The sequence below is a fragment of the Struthio camelus genome, chromosome 24, assembly GCF_040807025.1.
Source record: "Struthio camelus isolate bStrCam1 chromosome 24, bStrCam1.hap1, whole genome shotgun sequence".
NCBI classification, from domain to species: domain Eukaryota; kingdom Metazoa; phylum Chordata; class Aves; order Struthioniformes; family Struthionidae; genus Struthio; species Struthio camelus.
Genome location: NC_090965.1, coordinates 2972008 through 2988116, shown reverse-complemented (window position 1 = coordinate 2988116; position 16109 = coordinate 2972008). Strand labels below are relative to the sequence as shown.

General features: G+C 39.9%; 1 protein-coding gene across 2 annotated transcripts in view; it reads right to left on the bottom strand.

The window, feature by feature from the left end:
• The window catches only part of KDM5B (lysine demethylase 5B), a 68767-nt gene that overhangs the window by 13591 nt on the left and 39067 nt on the right, over positions 1-16109 (bottom strand). For both annotated transcript variants that reach the window (XM_068918078.1, XM_009667368.2), the window contains exons 17-23: positions 15930-16080; positions 12632-12746; positions 9247-9602; positions 7477-7615; positions 4472-4651; positions 3368-3526; positions 994-1479 (exon numbers count right to left, since the gene is read on the bottom strand). In XM_068918078.1, the coding sequence (XP_068774179.1) occupies positions 994-1479; positions 3368-3526; positions 4472-4651; positions 7477-7615; positions 9247-9602; positions 12632-12746; positions 15930-16080 (1586 nt within the window). The remainder of the gene's footprint in view (positions 1-993; positions 1480-3367; positions 3527-4471; positions 4652-7476; positions 7616-9246; positions 9603-12631; positions 12747-15929; positions 16081-16109) is intronic.

The following is a 16109-nucleotide window of genomic DNA, read 5'->3' as shown; positions in this document are numbered from 1 at the left end:
TTAGGCTTGCCTGTTTGAACAATTTGGCCTACACAAGCAAGTTGGTACAGGCAAGTTATCCAAGGACCAAGCAGCTACAACATGTCTTCAAGCATGCATGGCACATTTTTTGTTTTAACATAACTGAGCATGAAAACACAAACACGCACACACTATATTTAACAAGGTTGGACTAGCAGAAGTAAGGTGTTTCAATCAAAAACTGAAAGCCATGGAGAGCGTTCCACTTTGGGGCATTTTATATTCTTTATGCTGCACAGACCTGTTATTTCATATTTTTCCTCCATTTATTATCTCAGGATATATTTAACCCAGTTCCCAACTCCCCTGCCATTTTTGCTGAAAGATCTCTTTTCTTGAGGAAGTCTGAAACTCCCTCAAGATCACACCTAACACATCTCCTTGCAGCTTAGAGGAGTAATAGCACAAGATTTAGCCTGAGAGTTTTACTGTAGGAAAAAGGAAAAGGAGCTGCAATGGATGAAGGCGCCCCGCTCAAAACAATCTTACCTGTGAGCTACGCTTGTAGCGCATGAACATTTTTCCTCTGTTACCAGTTCTCAACATTTACGATTACATCGAAATACTTGTAAGTAAAGAATATAAAGACTAACTGAATATTGAGCACTCTTAGAAACAATAGCTTCAGCAACTCTGTCATTAGTAGTGTCATGTTAGAAAATAGGAACTGGGAAGAGAAGAAGGGAAAATAGGCCCTGTAGGAGTAATTGTTCTCAGAACTCCAGCAGAAAGAGAACACTACATTATTGTTGGAGGACACATGTCCTGGCTAACTGACAAGGCAGAACCCTAATCCTTTATATCTGTAAAGCAATACATAAACAATCTGCCTTGCCAGAATTGGTATGCAGATGCTGTATGAATAATTAAGTGGCTTAAGCAAGACCCAAAAACCAGAGAGGTGTTACAGACTGTTCTTGCTGACCACATACCACCCACAACCAGGAAATCCATTAAGTAACCCAGGCTTACCTTATTTGTCTCTGGCAATTGGCCTGCTGTGGCTTGCCATCTGTTGTACAATAATCCTGAGCCAACTTTGTCTTGTATGAATTTTAGATTCCCTGAATATAACATTTGTTGTGCTCTGTGCTGCCAGTTCACAGTTCTCTCTATCATATACCGTAAAGCATCCCCCTCAGGAAGCCTTACACGAATACGCTGCAAGGAGGCCAGCAATGGTAGGATTTTCTCTAAAGGTGGCTTTTCTGATCGATGACAGTGTGGACAGAGCCACACACGAGGTCCCTGCAAAGTGTTGGGCACTGAAACACAGCTGGTATGAAAGAACCCTCTGCAGAGTTCACACTGTATCATTGGAGCAGCCGGCTCTTTCTGGCATAGACAGACTCGCATTTCTGCATCCTCTTCATTAGACAGCGCCTTTACTTCATTTGCTGCTCGGAGAGAACGCAACGCTTCCATCTCCTTTAATCGGGCTTCCCCAAGCGTAGCCATCTACAAGGGAATTCAAAAAAAGGATGTAATTTCTGGATGATTATTTCTAAAGTAACGTCACTCATTAGAAACTCGGTGACCTCTGCACAATCACACTCTTGAGATGTGCTAGCAAGTATTTCAAATGTTTGAAGAGTTCATCACCCTTGCATGCCTCCCTTCAAAGCTTTGAATGGTTGGAGTGAAGCAGTTAGGAGGATGTACAGTGATCTGGCTTCACAATTTTCTTCCGTTGTCTCATGAGGCCCAGAGATGTAAAGCTGATTCCCTTGCAAAAATAATCTTGCTACTCCCTTCCTCTTTTTTCCAAATCCTTCTCGTTTCGTACTACAAAAATATTACCTGCGTTAAAACAACTACATTCTGAATTAAGAGCAGATAGGGCTTACAGATGCTTCTGCATGAACAAGCCTCTCAAATATCTCGTCTGATTCTTTTTAATCTTAAAACACATCTCCGCAGTTTTCAGGAATACAAATGTGTCTCTTATATCTGCATTACATGCACAGTCCAATGCACATGGTCATATGCTGACCTATGTATCTGGGGTTTGTAAGCACTGAGTGAAATTCACTCCTGAATGTGTGGTTCACCCTTTTTACATCTGCTCATGTTTCTTTTTCAGGAATCTTCAGTACTGTTCACTACTAAGGATAGCAATATACCTCCGTTTTTAATAAAGGCTATAAACTGCAGCTGCAGCTATTAAATTCACCATGGTTTTATTTTATATATAAAAACAAACGTATACAGGAGAGTATGCAGGGTAACAGGCATAAACATATATACAAAATGGTTACGTCACATATCGTGGCTTTGAAATGTAATGACTAGAGAAAACTACGCTATGCAAAGATTAGACAAATGCATTCAATGCGGGCAGATGTGGGATTTGTACACAGCATACTAGAATATTTTATGAACAAGGCTACTAAGCATTGCAGCTATAATGTTTGGTTGTAAAAGTATACACACCATCCAGAAAGATTCCACTATAAATAAGATTTTTATTTCCCTCATGTCAGAAGCAAAATCTCACACAGTAAAATATATTTATTTTCCTGGTTGAAGTCTATGTGAATCTCAACACCCCGACTTCCAACGAGAGGGATTATCTAGTCAAAGTGAAGGAGGGTGTATGATTCCTAGGACCATTCTCCTCTTCCAGCTTTCCTAGGTACTTTGTCTCTAAATCTGGATTTACAGAGAAGAGAGGCCAGAAATTAAGACTTTAACATATGGGTTTCAAGTAGTTACCACAGGTCGGAATTGAAACATCCCACATGTAACGGTTAACTATGCTCACACCCTACAAAACCACTCTACTGCTGTCCCACAGACCTCCTCACGGGACATCATTTAATCTGACTGTAGTGGAGGCTGTGAATTTGGTCTTTTGGGCTGAAGTACCTTACCATCAAACGGTGATCAAGTTAGCTCCATGCAGAACTAGCGTTTTACTGACTTCATAATGTATGAGATTTTCTTTAATTATTTATGGCATTTGTTTCAATTATAAATGGCACTGGGTTATCAGCTCTGGGAAAGGATCAGACTTGGGAAAACACTGTCTTTACTAAGGTTTTAGTATGGAGAGGGAAAATACTCTCTCTCAGTTTTTGACTTTCCTGTGCTTATGGCTATGGCCTTGCAAACTTAACATTACCATATGCACAAAGACAACACAGAATTTTTCTACTAAATGAGTTTCGGAAAAGTCTTAACATGGCAGAAAAGCACAGCTGTAGAAGTCCTTCTGAAGAAAAGCAGAGCAAGAAGAGTGAAAGATAACACTCCCACACAAGAGGCAAACACAGCCAGTGTTCCAAAGGGAAAACAACTTAGAAGAAATTCCAGTTCAAAAAACAAACAAACTTAAATCACATACCGCCGATGCAGTATCTTTGCTCTCAGAGAGAGCTCTTTCCAAGTCACTCAGACTCTCTAGCTTAGTGCTTTTTTTCTTTCCACTTGGCATTGGCTCCTTTAACTTCTTCTGCTTTCTTTTAAGATTCAACATTCCAATATCACATCGGGGACATAACACCTAATGGACAGAAAAGCAGTACTGTCTGCAACATTTTTAACGCGTTCATCCTGCCCTAACACAGTCACATATGACTGTTTAGAACAAGGATTCCTGCAGTTTTTCCCATCAAAGTTTTGGGGGGTGGGGTGGGTGGAGGAGGTTATCTGGAAAAGGAGGAGAGCTGGACGATTAAAAAACCAACTTCACGAAGTGGAAAAGACTGCAACCACCTGCATGTTTCATGTAGACTGCTGGTATACAGAAACTGCTGATGCATTGAATAGCCTCTATTTTATTTAAGCTGCAAGCCTTGGAAAACAGTATAGGATTCCACAGGCTGTATTACATTCCCCAGTCTCTCCTGAGGGAGAAAACTAGGCTTGAAGGGGGAGGGGAAAAAAAAAAAAAAAACAAAAGTTCAGCACAGGCTAGAAAGCGTTAATTGCTGAAGAACTGCAGGTGTTGACATACATGCAGCAACAGATTTAGAGGGCCAGCTAAAGCAGCTACAGTCTCACCCTTATCACAGCCCAGCCATAAGACCTTGCTGTCACCACAGCTGATGTGGATGAATCGGATATGAACCCACGCTTGAGCTGCTGCAGTCTAAAGCCCGATGCACTAAAGTAAATTCAGTGACACAAATATGTCAATATTCCTATATTCATATCAAAAGTGTCAGACTGTGGCACAAGATTCTCTCTTATTAGCCAGTGATTAAGAAAAAAATAGAAAGTGTAGTTAAATCTTAACCATTTAGAACGTTCAAAATAAACATTAAAAGCATAGATCAGTCTAATAAAAATGAAATAAATTTAAGATAAGTAATACGATCATAAAATATTTTGAAAATATATTTAATATTTAATGTCAAAATACAGCTCTCTCATGAGTTAATACCCACAGCTCTGATTTGGTTTTGCCATGGTATGAATGATGATCTACAAAGCCAAGATCTCTTACCTCCAGAAGAGAGTAAGGGGAGTTCTCATACAGAAACGTATTAGCTGCACATTCCTTCCACGCTTTAACTTCTGACACCAAGGACTCAAGCCTTGGTAAATAGTCCAGATGGACTGGAATAGATCGACCTCTTGTGACAAGTTCCACAAGTGTGTCTAGCACAGGTACACGTCCTCCAACCTGTCAGATTACAAATTAAGAAACGCTTCATGTATGTAAGACGCACCATCTCTATGAATCTCGAGTCATTCAAATTAGCTGAAGGTAGAGCTTGCAAAAATACAGTTTATTTGGACACTTCAGTCACTTTGGTACCCATTCTTTTGGCATTTGAGCTTTTCACGCTCCAGTCATTAAGCAAACAGACAAAACTAATGCAAGAATTAACAAGAAAACACTTACCAAATGACAATTTAAAAAATTTGCCAACAATATACCGAACCACTAATCTAACAATTTCCATTCACAGTGCAAAATCAAATTAATTTGAAATACACCCAGAAGCAAATCTAACTCAGTCCCTGGCACACCAAGAGCAAGGAACGATCCAAAGTATCCAAGGTGTCCCCTGAAAGGAACCTCTGTTCATTTAAAGTGACATGGTTACAAGAAGTCCAGCAGTAAGGCAGGACTGAGAGGTAATTTCTAAAATAGGTAGTGATTTGGGACTGAATTTAAGAACGATTCATCCAGGACAACCTCAAAATCAAAGCACAATTCAAAAGCACAGATACTAAGAACATCCTAAAAGTCACAACTAAAATACTCACAGACTTGAAGCAAAGATACTTAGTACATACAGACACATTTTTCCTTATTCAGTGGGCAGGATATCAGAATCCAAAATAAGAAATCAGTGCAGGCCAAGAACAATTCACTTAAGCCCTCTCAAGATAACCCTCAAATAAAAGTTAGTATTACGTGGATTTTGTTCCTTCAAAATTTTAAAAGGTAGGACATCTAAAATATTTTTCAGTCAATACACTTTCATTTAAAAGATTTTATTAAAAGTCCAATGCAAGAACCCCAGGAGAGGTCAAATTGGCCTGAAAATATTAGTAACTCAGGTCAGAGTTGACTTTATGGAGAAAATATGAGAACAACTAACATGAAAATAATAGTCAACTTACGCCACAATTTTAAGGCAGGGCTGTCACAGTCCCACCCTTTCCTGATTTGTGCAGTCCCCCGGGGCCTCTTGCACTAGTACTTGTGAGACTGAGCAGTGAAGCACTTCAGAGAGACTATCTAGCCTACAGTTTCTCACTTGGGCTTGAATTAGCATGGCATCTGGCTGCATGAACAGTACTGCTAACGCATGAGAGGATATAGGCAGTGAGAAGAGAGGAGAATTAAGCTACCACTGAGCTGCAGAATAAGCAAAAAAACATGAGAGGAAACTGGATCCACAAAGAAAACTGCCCAGAGAAAAAAAAAGTGAGAATTGCCAGAGTGAAAACTTTTAAACATCTTTGTTCTTAAAGGATTCTTATGTTCTCTCTCTGCCATCAGCGTTCAGCTCATTTGAAGACACATTTCAGAATGCAAATCATACAAAACTGGAAGAAACCTCAAAACACGGAAGGGAGGGAGGGAGGGAGGGAAGAGGGAAGGAAGAAGAAGAAACCCAGTAATTTCCATCTCACATTTCTGACATAACTACTACAAAATTACAGATTTTGTAGCAAGTATTTTAATCTGTCAAATTTAAGGCTGATACACAGCAAGAGAACAAGGGATGGCCTTGAGACTGACCATCCTTAATATTTCATTAGCGATCTTGGCAACAAAGAAAAAAGAACTGATTCTAATGTAATAAAGCAATGAAACAAACTTGGCAGATGCTGTTAATACAGAGGACAATTGGATATTATACGAGAACCACCTAATCCATTAGGACTGGAGCAACAGAAACAGGATTTTCTCTATAAATCAGGAACTCCTCATATGTTTTAAAAAAAAAAAAAAAAAGAAGGAGGAAGGAGGTGGGAGATGAGATGAAGGGGACGAATGAGAGACTACCTCTTAAATACAGGGTATCTGAAACATCACTACAATGTAGCTGTGGAAACAGTAAATCAATTCTAAGGTGCCTCAGAAGAGGTGTTTCAACTAAGTTTATATCAGGTCTTGGTGAAACCTCACTTGCAATACAGTACAGCATGGCTTTGGCCGCACTCCAGAAAGGTGTGTTCAAAACTGGAGAAAATGCAAGGACATCGCGCTTGTCTGCTCAGGAAAAAGATGATCTATTTTTGGAGAAGATGCTGGAAGAAAACAGTTTGCTTAGCCAAGCACACATTGGCTGAGAGAAGATATCGTCTGTGATTTTTAAACATTTTAGGGGATTTGTTTATTCTTGAGTCAACAAGCAGAACTTTTGATTGTGTCACCTGCTCCATGCTGTATGTTATAGGAGTGCAGCAAGGTGATGATCATCTTTTACAATATAGTTGTTCTTTAGCTCGCTAATGTCATTAAAAAAAAAACACTGTCTGAAAATAAGAAACATTCCTTTAAGTTAGGACAGTGGCTGAATAGTCTTAGCAAAATGACTTTTACCAGCATGCAAAACATTTAACCTTATTTAACAAGAAATTGATCTTTATAAGAATTCTACAAAGATAGTATTTTTCTTTCAGCTGCAGAACGGTACGTAAAAGTGTGATTAATAGGTAAAACGATCATTATTACTAGTGACTCTGCAAAACTTACCTTAAGGTAAAGTTCTGTAATACTGTACTTTTTAAACTTTAGGTTTGTTAATAGCTCACGTATAGATTTGTTGCAATTAGTTAATTGCAGAGGTGCAGCGATACAAATCGGGCCCCAAAACAGAAAAGTATCATCAGAGTCTAACTACCCCACACCTAAGGCAATAGTTGTTACAGATTAAGTATCCTCAATTCAGTAGGATACTGAAGCACTAAGTGCGACACAACAGAGCATTCATCTGACAGTAGTTAGTATCACTCACTGAAATCTAAGCAGCGTGTTTTACCTACCTGCAACGCTTCCACTTCTTGCAACCAATCTTTGGCCTTCTGTACCGTGTCTTTCAGTGCAACACCATTTGGGAGATAGGCTGGAATCTCCTCTATCTCTCTCACTGCTGCTACGAGACTGCTCAGGGACTGCCGTGGTCTATGCAAATAAAACATTTCAGAATGTAAGACCCTGCTATGTACTCGGAGGTCTTCCACTAATTTGGCTTATTAAAATCAAAGGGTGACACCAAATGCTGTCCAGTACTAGACAGTTCTGTCCAGTACTAGAGATGCTTACTGTACAACTACTGCATGAGTAATGTGTGCTTGCTTGTGAAAGACTCGTAATGAAAACACTAAAAACATTAAGAAAACCGTTATACTTTTCTATATAACATTTTTTTCTTTATTTTCGATAAAGTAAAATGCAAATTCAACAGAAAGAGAGAGAGTAAACATGGCCTGGTGGGATGTGGTATTTCTAAATATTTACAAACTTGGGCTTAAGAGAAATTTAACATTCACTAACTTTTGAACTGAATTCTCTTGACAGACCCTTGGATTCTCACAAAAGCACACTGAACCCCGAAACGGTATCAGCTAAGAGATTCTACGCTAGAAAGTTCAAAAAGGGGGAGGTGGCTTTTCTGTATTTTACAATTTGATTCTGATGTTTTAAAAAGATACAAAGTCAACCGCATCTTTATTTTGGAGCAGGAGGGTAAAACCAAGCTTATTCCAATTTTATGCTTTATGAAGTTGCTATTTTAAAATAGCGCGGCTGTTATTAAGGGGTAAGAAATGCTCAAATGCTTTCGTAATTATGAGGCTGGAAAAAATATTAGGAAGCCTGCAGTAAGACATCTGACGTACACATTTGTGCCACCTTTCTAAACTTTAAGTAGACTGTGTTCCCTCCTCTTTTTAGTTTTTAAATCAGAAGGTTAAACCAATGAACAACACTTCCTCAATAAGGACGTATTTGGCTTACTTCCTCCTTCCCTGCACAAGCTGACCTGGACAAATCTCCTCAATGTCAGAAATAGTCCATAAAATAAAAGTTTTACCACCTGGTGGTATATAGCCGGCTGTATGACCTCCATCTGGACACGCATACTGCTGACACTGAAGGAATGAAGAAGGTGAAAAGGAAGGAAGAGGTGTCTTAAAGCCTTTCCCTTGTAACAAAAGGAGGACTTGCACAGTGATACTGGAGCACCACAAGCACTGCAGCTCAACACTGATGATTAAAGAAGCAGCCTTGCTTTCCCTCAGTCTCTCATCCCCCAACCATCCTGCTCCCTTCAGAATGGCACAAGCATTTGCCTTCATATGGTGAAGTGGATCAACAAAAGGGCAGCTATTTCCATCTTAAACAGCTCATGGAACTACCATGAAAGGGCATGTTCCTGGGGGAACGTTACTCAAATCAAACAGTTTAAATTGATATCTCAGCTTTTTTAATGCTCTTAAGCATTGTTTGACATACTGAGACTACATACATCACGTGCTGCTTTTATCTTTTTTTTTTAATTATTAAAAAAGAATTATTATTTTTTAAACCTCCCCCTCTCTTCCTTTTTCCCGTCCCTCTTGAACAAAATACAAACAGCATGGTCATCTAATATTAAGAATTTTCATGCAACACTACCTTTAATTGGATCGTTGAGACTCTGTGTACCATATACCACCAGGAAAAAAAGTAGAAGGTCACAGGCGAGTATCATGCATCAATGGCTTGTTTTAGGTTCCCAAATGCAAGAGGTAGCACTAAGATTTAGCTTTTACCTGGCCTTTAACAGATTTCTGGCTTTGTCATCCCAGTGTTCAGATACAGTAAGGAGCTCTTGTAGCTTTGCCATTGCTTTCTCAACTGCTGGGTAGGGAGCCAATCCAACACCTGAATCTATAAGACGCCTCATATCATCTAGAGTAAGGGAGTTGTGGTCTGAAGAAGCCAGCTGCACATCCTCTAGCCAGCGCGCCTGTTCCAGACGTATCCGCAGTTCAGCGAGTTGGGGAAGATCAACATCAAAGTCAAAGCTGACATCTAACAGCTCCTGAAGTTCTGCAGCGCTAGGCATTTCTTCAGAGAGGAGTTTTTGGCTATGTTGTTGGAAAGCTTCCACGCGATCAAGAAGATCCTGAAACAAACAAACGCAACACTAAAACAGAAGACGACGACCCACTGTCAAATCTCTTAAACTTCTCAACGTTACTAGTAAGCTTCCTGGCAAACACCATGTTGCAATGCACACAGTGTGAAAGTCAAACTGTTATGAAATTTAAAATGTTTAAAGAGTGTATCATCAAAATAAAGCAGATATCCAAACAAGATTTCAGAGAAGTCCTAATAGTTCGGTTCTAGCCAGTGTAAGAAAAAAAATGCTGCTGTGATGGTCTTTGGTTTACTCTGTACAAGGTGAAGTGAAAAGCCAATTAAATCACTTGTCTGGCTTCCAGACATTCAGTTCTCCCCAAAGTTCTCCCCCTTAGCTCAAACACTATCTCGGTGCCCTTACCTGCCTGGCTTCTCAAGTCCTACCTGCTGCAGTACTGCAAGATGCCAGAAACACTACTAATTTTCCTGTAGTACACCATGCTCTCACTTGACTATCCCATGGGATAGAGAGCAGGCAAAAAAAGACACTCTGCTAGGGTGAGGCATTCAAATTTACAAAACCCAGACAACACACTAAATGGTAGGGGAGAATATCACAGAATGGTTGAGGTTGGAAGGGACCTCCAGAGATCACCTAGTCCAACCCTCCTGCTCGAGCAGACACACCTAGAGCACGTTGCCCAGGATTGTGTCCAGATGGCTTTTGAGCATCAACAAGGGCAGAGACTCCACAACCTCTCTGGGCAACCTGTTCCAGTGCTCTGTCACCCTCAAATGTGGAATTACGATATGTGGAATTACATTCCGGTTGGAAGAATTCTGTGAACGTGTTTAATTCTAACTCCTGCTAAGAGCAGGGCCAACTTCAGACTTGTATCAGGTTCTTCAAGACTCAATCCACTGAAGGATAGAAAGTCCCCAGCCTCCCTAGGCCTCTGCTTCAGTGTTTGACCATCCATGTTGCAAATAATTTTTTCTTTATATCTAGCTGGAATTTCCCTCACTATAACTTTTGATCATTGCCTCTTATTCTTTCATTGTGTACCTCCAAAAAGAGTCTAACTCCACCTTTCTTAAAGCATCCCTTCAGGTGGGTGAAATCAGCAAGCAGAACCACCCTCCACACCCTCGGCCCTCTCCTCTCCATGCTGAATAAACCCAGCTTCCTAGCATCTCCTCGTACGTAATGTCATCCACTAGCTCAAAGATCCACAATACAAAATAATCCCACTCAAAACTCCTTTGAAGCAAAAAAGAGATGTCAAATTCAGAAGAACAAAAAAGATCTACAGGAACATTAAATGTTCCATCAGCACTGTTTTCTGGCCTTGTTTTGAAATCGTTAAGGAAGAAAGCCGAAGAACATCACTGAAAAAACTGCTTTTAAGAATGCTAGGAAGGGCCTGAAGCTGCTGTGGCTCATTTCTGAAGGGGGACTGCTGCGTTGTTGGGGTTTTTGAGCTGGAACACACAATTCCAGGAAGCCAAAGACCACATTTACTCTTTCAGACAATGCAACACCTTATCTCTCTCCATATGTTCAGTAGCTAATTATCCCCAAAAGGTAAATCTGTGGCTGTTTGCACTTCACCTACGATGCTGTACAATTAGCCTGACTAATCTCACTGGCAAGGCTGGAATTATTATGTATCTAGCTATCATGCTGAATGCTTCTAGTTCCACCCAAAACGCCATTTTAACAGCAAGCTCTTCTTTCACAGCTCTTGGTATTTTGCCAGTGAGGCTGTTTGCTGGTAGGCAGTCTCACCCATGATGGGAATAAAGCCTTTTTACAGAGATATTAAATCATGAACCAACCTCCAGTAACTGTTGGTCATTTATGTTAGCAGCTTAATTTGTACAACTATGCTTAATTTAGGATTGTTGAGAATGATATAGAAGAATAGCCTGACCATATGCCTTTGATACTTCCCTGCTCAAGAATGCCAGATGGATAAGAAGAACTGCTTGCCTGTCTGGCATTTCTGAACTTCCCCTTTTTAAACAGCGAGATAACTTTACAATTATTTGTTTATATATAGCATTGTAACTCTGTGAATAGGATTATAGAGAATCTGAATCATGTGTTCTAGACTTGTTAGAGCTTCAGCAACTATAGCCATAAAGCTAGGCTGAACTGGTTCTCCAGACTTTTATTGCTATTCAAGCTAGTATCTACACGATACCATCTGGTCCCTCAGCTTTGCGTCCATGGACACTGAAGAGATGGTTTCAGGAGCATGCCACTGCACTTCTTGGTTTTAAGAGTCTCCAATATGTAAAGACATCCTTCTTTAAGACAGGAGCTGCAGCTACTCAGAGGTTACGTTCCTTTTCTTCAACTATCCCTCCGTGGGATATACAACACTTTGGCAAGTACTGAAATCAAATCCTGAAATACTTTCAACTTGTTTGAGAACTGATCCATCTGGTGAGTAGACGGTGAATAAAGAGCACTAGTCGATGGTCATGGGAGACACCTCTAGTGAAATTGCACAACTTCAGCAGCAGATACACTTACAACAGGCATTTAGGTAGCCTGGGTTAGTAGCTTTGGCAAGGATTCCCTGTATCGTTTCCTGGAATATGGGTTGATACCACAAGGAGTTAGCTACTTACAAGACTATGAGAAAGCTGATACCGGATTAAATCAAAGAAGACAAAGTGATATGAATGTGAGAACTGTCACTCAGACCATTATTGCATTTTGAACATTCTCAGACAAAACTGACTTTGCTCTTAAGAGGAGACTAGTTAACCGACCCCAAACTTTTGATCTGTAGTTACCCAGGTCGTTCTGCTATTTCTTTTGCATTACTTTGTACGATACTAACATTTTAATTCCCCCACGTAGTATAAAATCTACTGACAACAAAAACCACTGGGCCAGAGATCTCAGTTCTTTAGTAACTCATGAGTACAAGCTATCTAGGCCTGCTAATTTAAAAGTATTTATTCTTGGGGCAAATAGTATGATAGCAGATTAAGGAAGTACAAATACATCACTATGACATATGCTCAAGTTTGTTCACCTAGAATTTTCCAAGTTACCTTCAGTAATGGTGTCTGACTGAGGACACAGGGTAGAGCATACAGCTGTCTTACAAACAACCGCAGCTCATTCACAGTCAGCTGATTCTGAGATTTTCCTCCGCCAGAGCGGTACCTGCAATTACACACAATTCAGCTTTGCTGGGTGCCACTAAAACAAAATCCAAACTTCTCAAAGATCTGCTTATGATTTCTTGTAACTCAAACTTTACTCAGAGATAATACAATATTCAAAAGTATCCAAGCAGCCGAGGGCTTACATAGATGGCAAAACCAAGCTAGCTATAGCAGAATAAATTATTGTTGAAAAAACTCTTCCATATTAAATAATATACTGGAACAACTACTCAGCTTTGGAAGCACACTAGTTATTACGGAATAAAATCAGACTTTTTTTTTCCAGAACACAAAGCAACTGTGGACAAACTATTCAGTTATGTTGCAATAGCTATTGTAGTCAAGTCTCTCCCCATGCCCATACCAAAAGAGAACAAATCCCAATTTCGAATGGGATTTGTACTCACAGGTCATGTAGGCACTTCTGAAAAATCCTCTCTGTGCTGAAATCATCATTTTCATTTTTATCTAAAAGCTTCATACCATATGAGTGGCTTATAAGAGTTACTAAACTGACTAGCATTAAAAACCTCTCTAAACTCAAGCCAATGTTAACTAGGTCTGAGTACCCTGAACAGAAAAGGGAAGAAACCTCTTACAATGCTGGCTTCAATTTAATCCACAATATGCCGTTTAAATAAAAGAGGAAAACAACATCCCAGTAGGATACGCTTGCATGACTGGAATGCAAACACTATAAAGCAAGGTATTAATTTTACCATTCTGTGTTAAAAATATGTATATTTAAAGGACACGCATACAAAAAAAATCACATTGGGAGTTTCAAAATCCCTAGTAAGCTGAATAAGAGGCAATAAAATGAAGTCACAGTCCCACGTACAATATAGGCTGTTTTAAGGTCTACAGTGCTCTACTTCTATTTGTGCATGTTCTGCAGTAGCTCCCACAAAACGGGCAAAAGCTTGAAAAAGTTCATACATACATGTGTGTAAATATGTGTGTGTAAATAAATATATAAATATATAAATTTATATATGTGTGTACTGTATGTACTGTGTGTGTGTGTGTGTGTGTGTGTGTGTGTAAACACATATAAAACACAAAACTAAACTGCAGACCTGACCGTCATAGTATGTTTTTGGTAACAAGAGAATACATAAGTTAAAAAAAGCATTTAAGAAGAGCCCAAGTCCATCCAGGTTATTAAACAAAAGGATGTACAAGGTCTCTGAACTCCTGGAGACTTTAAGAGGCAGCAAAGGTATCGTGAGCCCTGGGGGAGGCGGGAGACGTATAGTGAGAGCATCACTTTGTACTTGCTCTACTGTCATACTTTCCCCTCCCAATATCACCTACATAGTAATGTCAGACAGGAAGGACGGCTATGCTGTCCCTTGGCCCCATTCAGAGGGCTGTTCACAGAACAATCTTCAAAACAGTATCTACTGCTTGATCCCCCATCATCATAAGAATTAAAGCAAATAGGGAAGTACAGCCCATCTGCATTTCTTCAAGTACTTCAGATAAAGAAGGTGATGAGCAAGAATCACAGGATTTACTCTCAGAGAATATTTGTCATATCTTGGTCTTTCTCTCTCCAAGAACTGTTGTATATACTACATAGGAGGAGATCCCTGAGTAGCACTGGCCACATGATCAACAGGGATAACATTTCCAGTTAAGTTTGCTATATGACTCTTCCAAACTAAAGATCAGAATAATATACTCAGTTCATACAAAAGAATGTCAAAAATATGAACCAAACTTTAGGTAGGATCAGCAATCCTCTGTAATCGGCACACAACAGTCAGTGTGATGGGGGCTGCCTGAAGCAGCAGATTAGTCTCTCTTCTGTATCTTCCCACATAGGCTACCAATACTCCCTTCCCCAATCTTTTAGGAAAAAAATCCATTCAATAACATTGGATTTTAAAACTTTTGACTTTGAAGACATGCAACTGGACTTGTCCCAGGAATACTGCACAAAAAGATCAAGGGAGAAATGGACTGGCTTTTTAGAGCAAATCAGCAACGCAATGCAAGCACTGACTTGATTCTGTGCAGCGTTACACCGGGAGGACTGTGTAATGGGAGGACAGTCTGTAACGTTGAAGGAGCTGGCCAACATATCTATGAGAAAGGCTGCTACAGTATCACAGTGACAAAAGAACAGATCTGGTCAAGGAGATGAAAACAAAATCACTACCCCTCTTTCCAGGCCAAGCAAACTTGGAGAGACCTTAAGAGCAGAAAAGACCCTTCAAAGAGCTCCTATGGAGCAGCTGGAAAGGGCCTGGCTGGGGCTCGAAGTCCATCATCAGGAACACTGAGCAAACAATAAGATCTGGTTGGGAGAACACACTGACTAGGAATGCCAGAATGAGAACTGGCTCAAGGCTAAAAGAAGGAAGAGACTAGCAGTAGGTAAGTATACTTTGGTAACAATGCCACAAACCTCAGGGTTAGAAATTATCTGTCTAGCAAAAATCACATCTGCTGGAATGTTAAATTTTTCATTTCATGTTACAATATTTTACTGTTGATGTGACAGGGGCTTTATCCTCTTGTGTATGCAAGACAGTGAGGATAAATTTTTAGCAAGAATCAAGTCCTTGCTGCAAAGACCGATCCAAAGATAATTAGCTAAAAGGAAAGATGCAAGCTACAAGAAGGAAGGCCAAATAGCAGTTGAATGTTTTGCTGGCAAAGTCCTTTAAAGTCAGTCTTTAAACAACTGGAAGAACACAGAGAGTGACAAGCTACCATGTGTGAGGTAGGCAACACGCAGAAACCATACGCGTGCAGCTATACCAGGACAAACAGCAACTACACTGACATATACTACATTGTTTTTCCACAAGGCACAGGCTGTAACAAATACAATGACGCATGGACCACTGGCAGACTTTTGGCACCATGGGACAGAGACAAGGGGACTCTATCTTGCTGGCAGTTGCTTTGTCTAGAAATACCACACCGATTTTTCCTTTCAGGGAACGTTAGAACAAATTTACTGCCCAACTGTCAAACAAAAAGGAAGAGGTGAATGAAAGCTTATTGACAGTTTGACTTATTACATTGAAAAAAGGTGAATTTCCACATTAAAGGTGGCTCTCTTGAGAAGACAAAAAGATTGTCTTCATTTTGTAAGTCTTACAGAACGCTGGCATCTACCCTTCAGTGATTCAGAATTGTTACAGACCCGTACAGTAACATTTACCTGGTTTGTCTTTTGCCATTAAGAAGCTGCTGTGCAACTGAAGCACATTTATCTGCATCCTGCGTAACTAGTCTGAGGTGTCGCAGTAGATCATTGTCCGGAAACTTTTTCATTTCTGATTCTTCTATCAAAGCTTTAAAACTGATGAGACCTTTTGGGAAAGATACTATGTTAACAGAA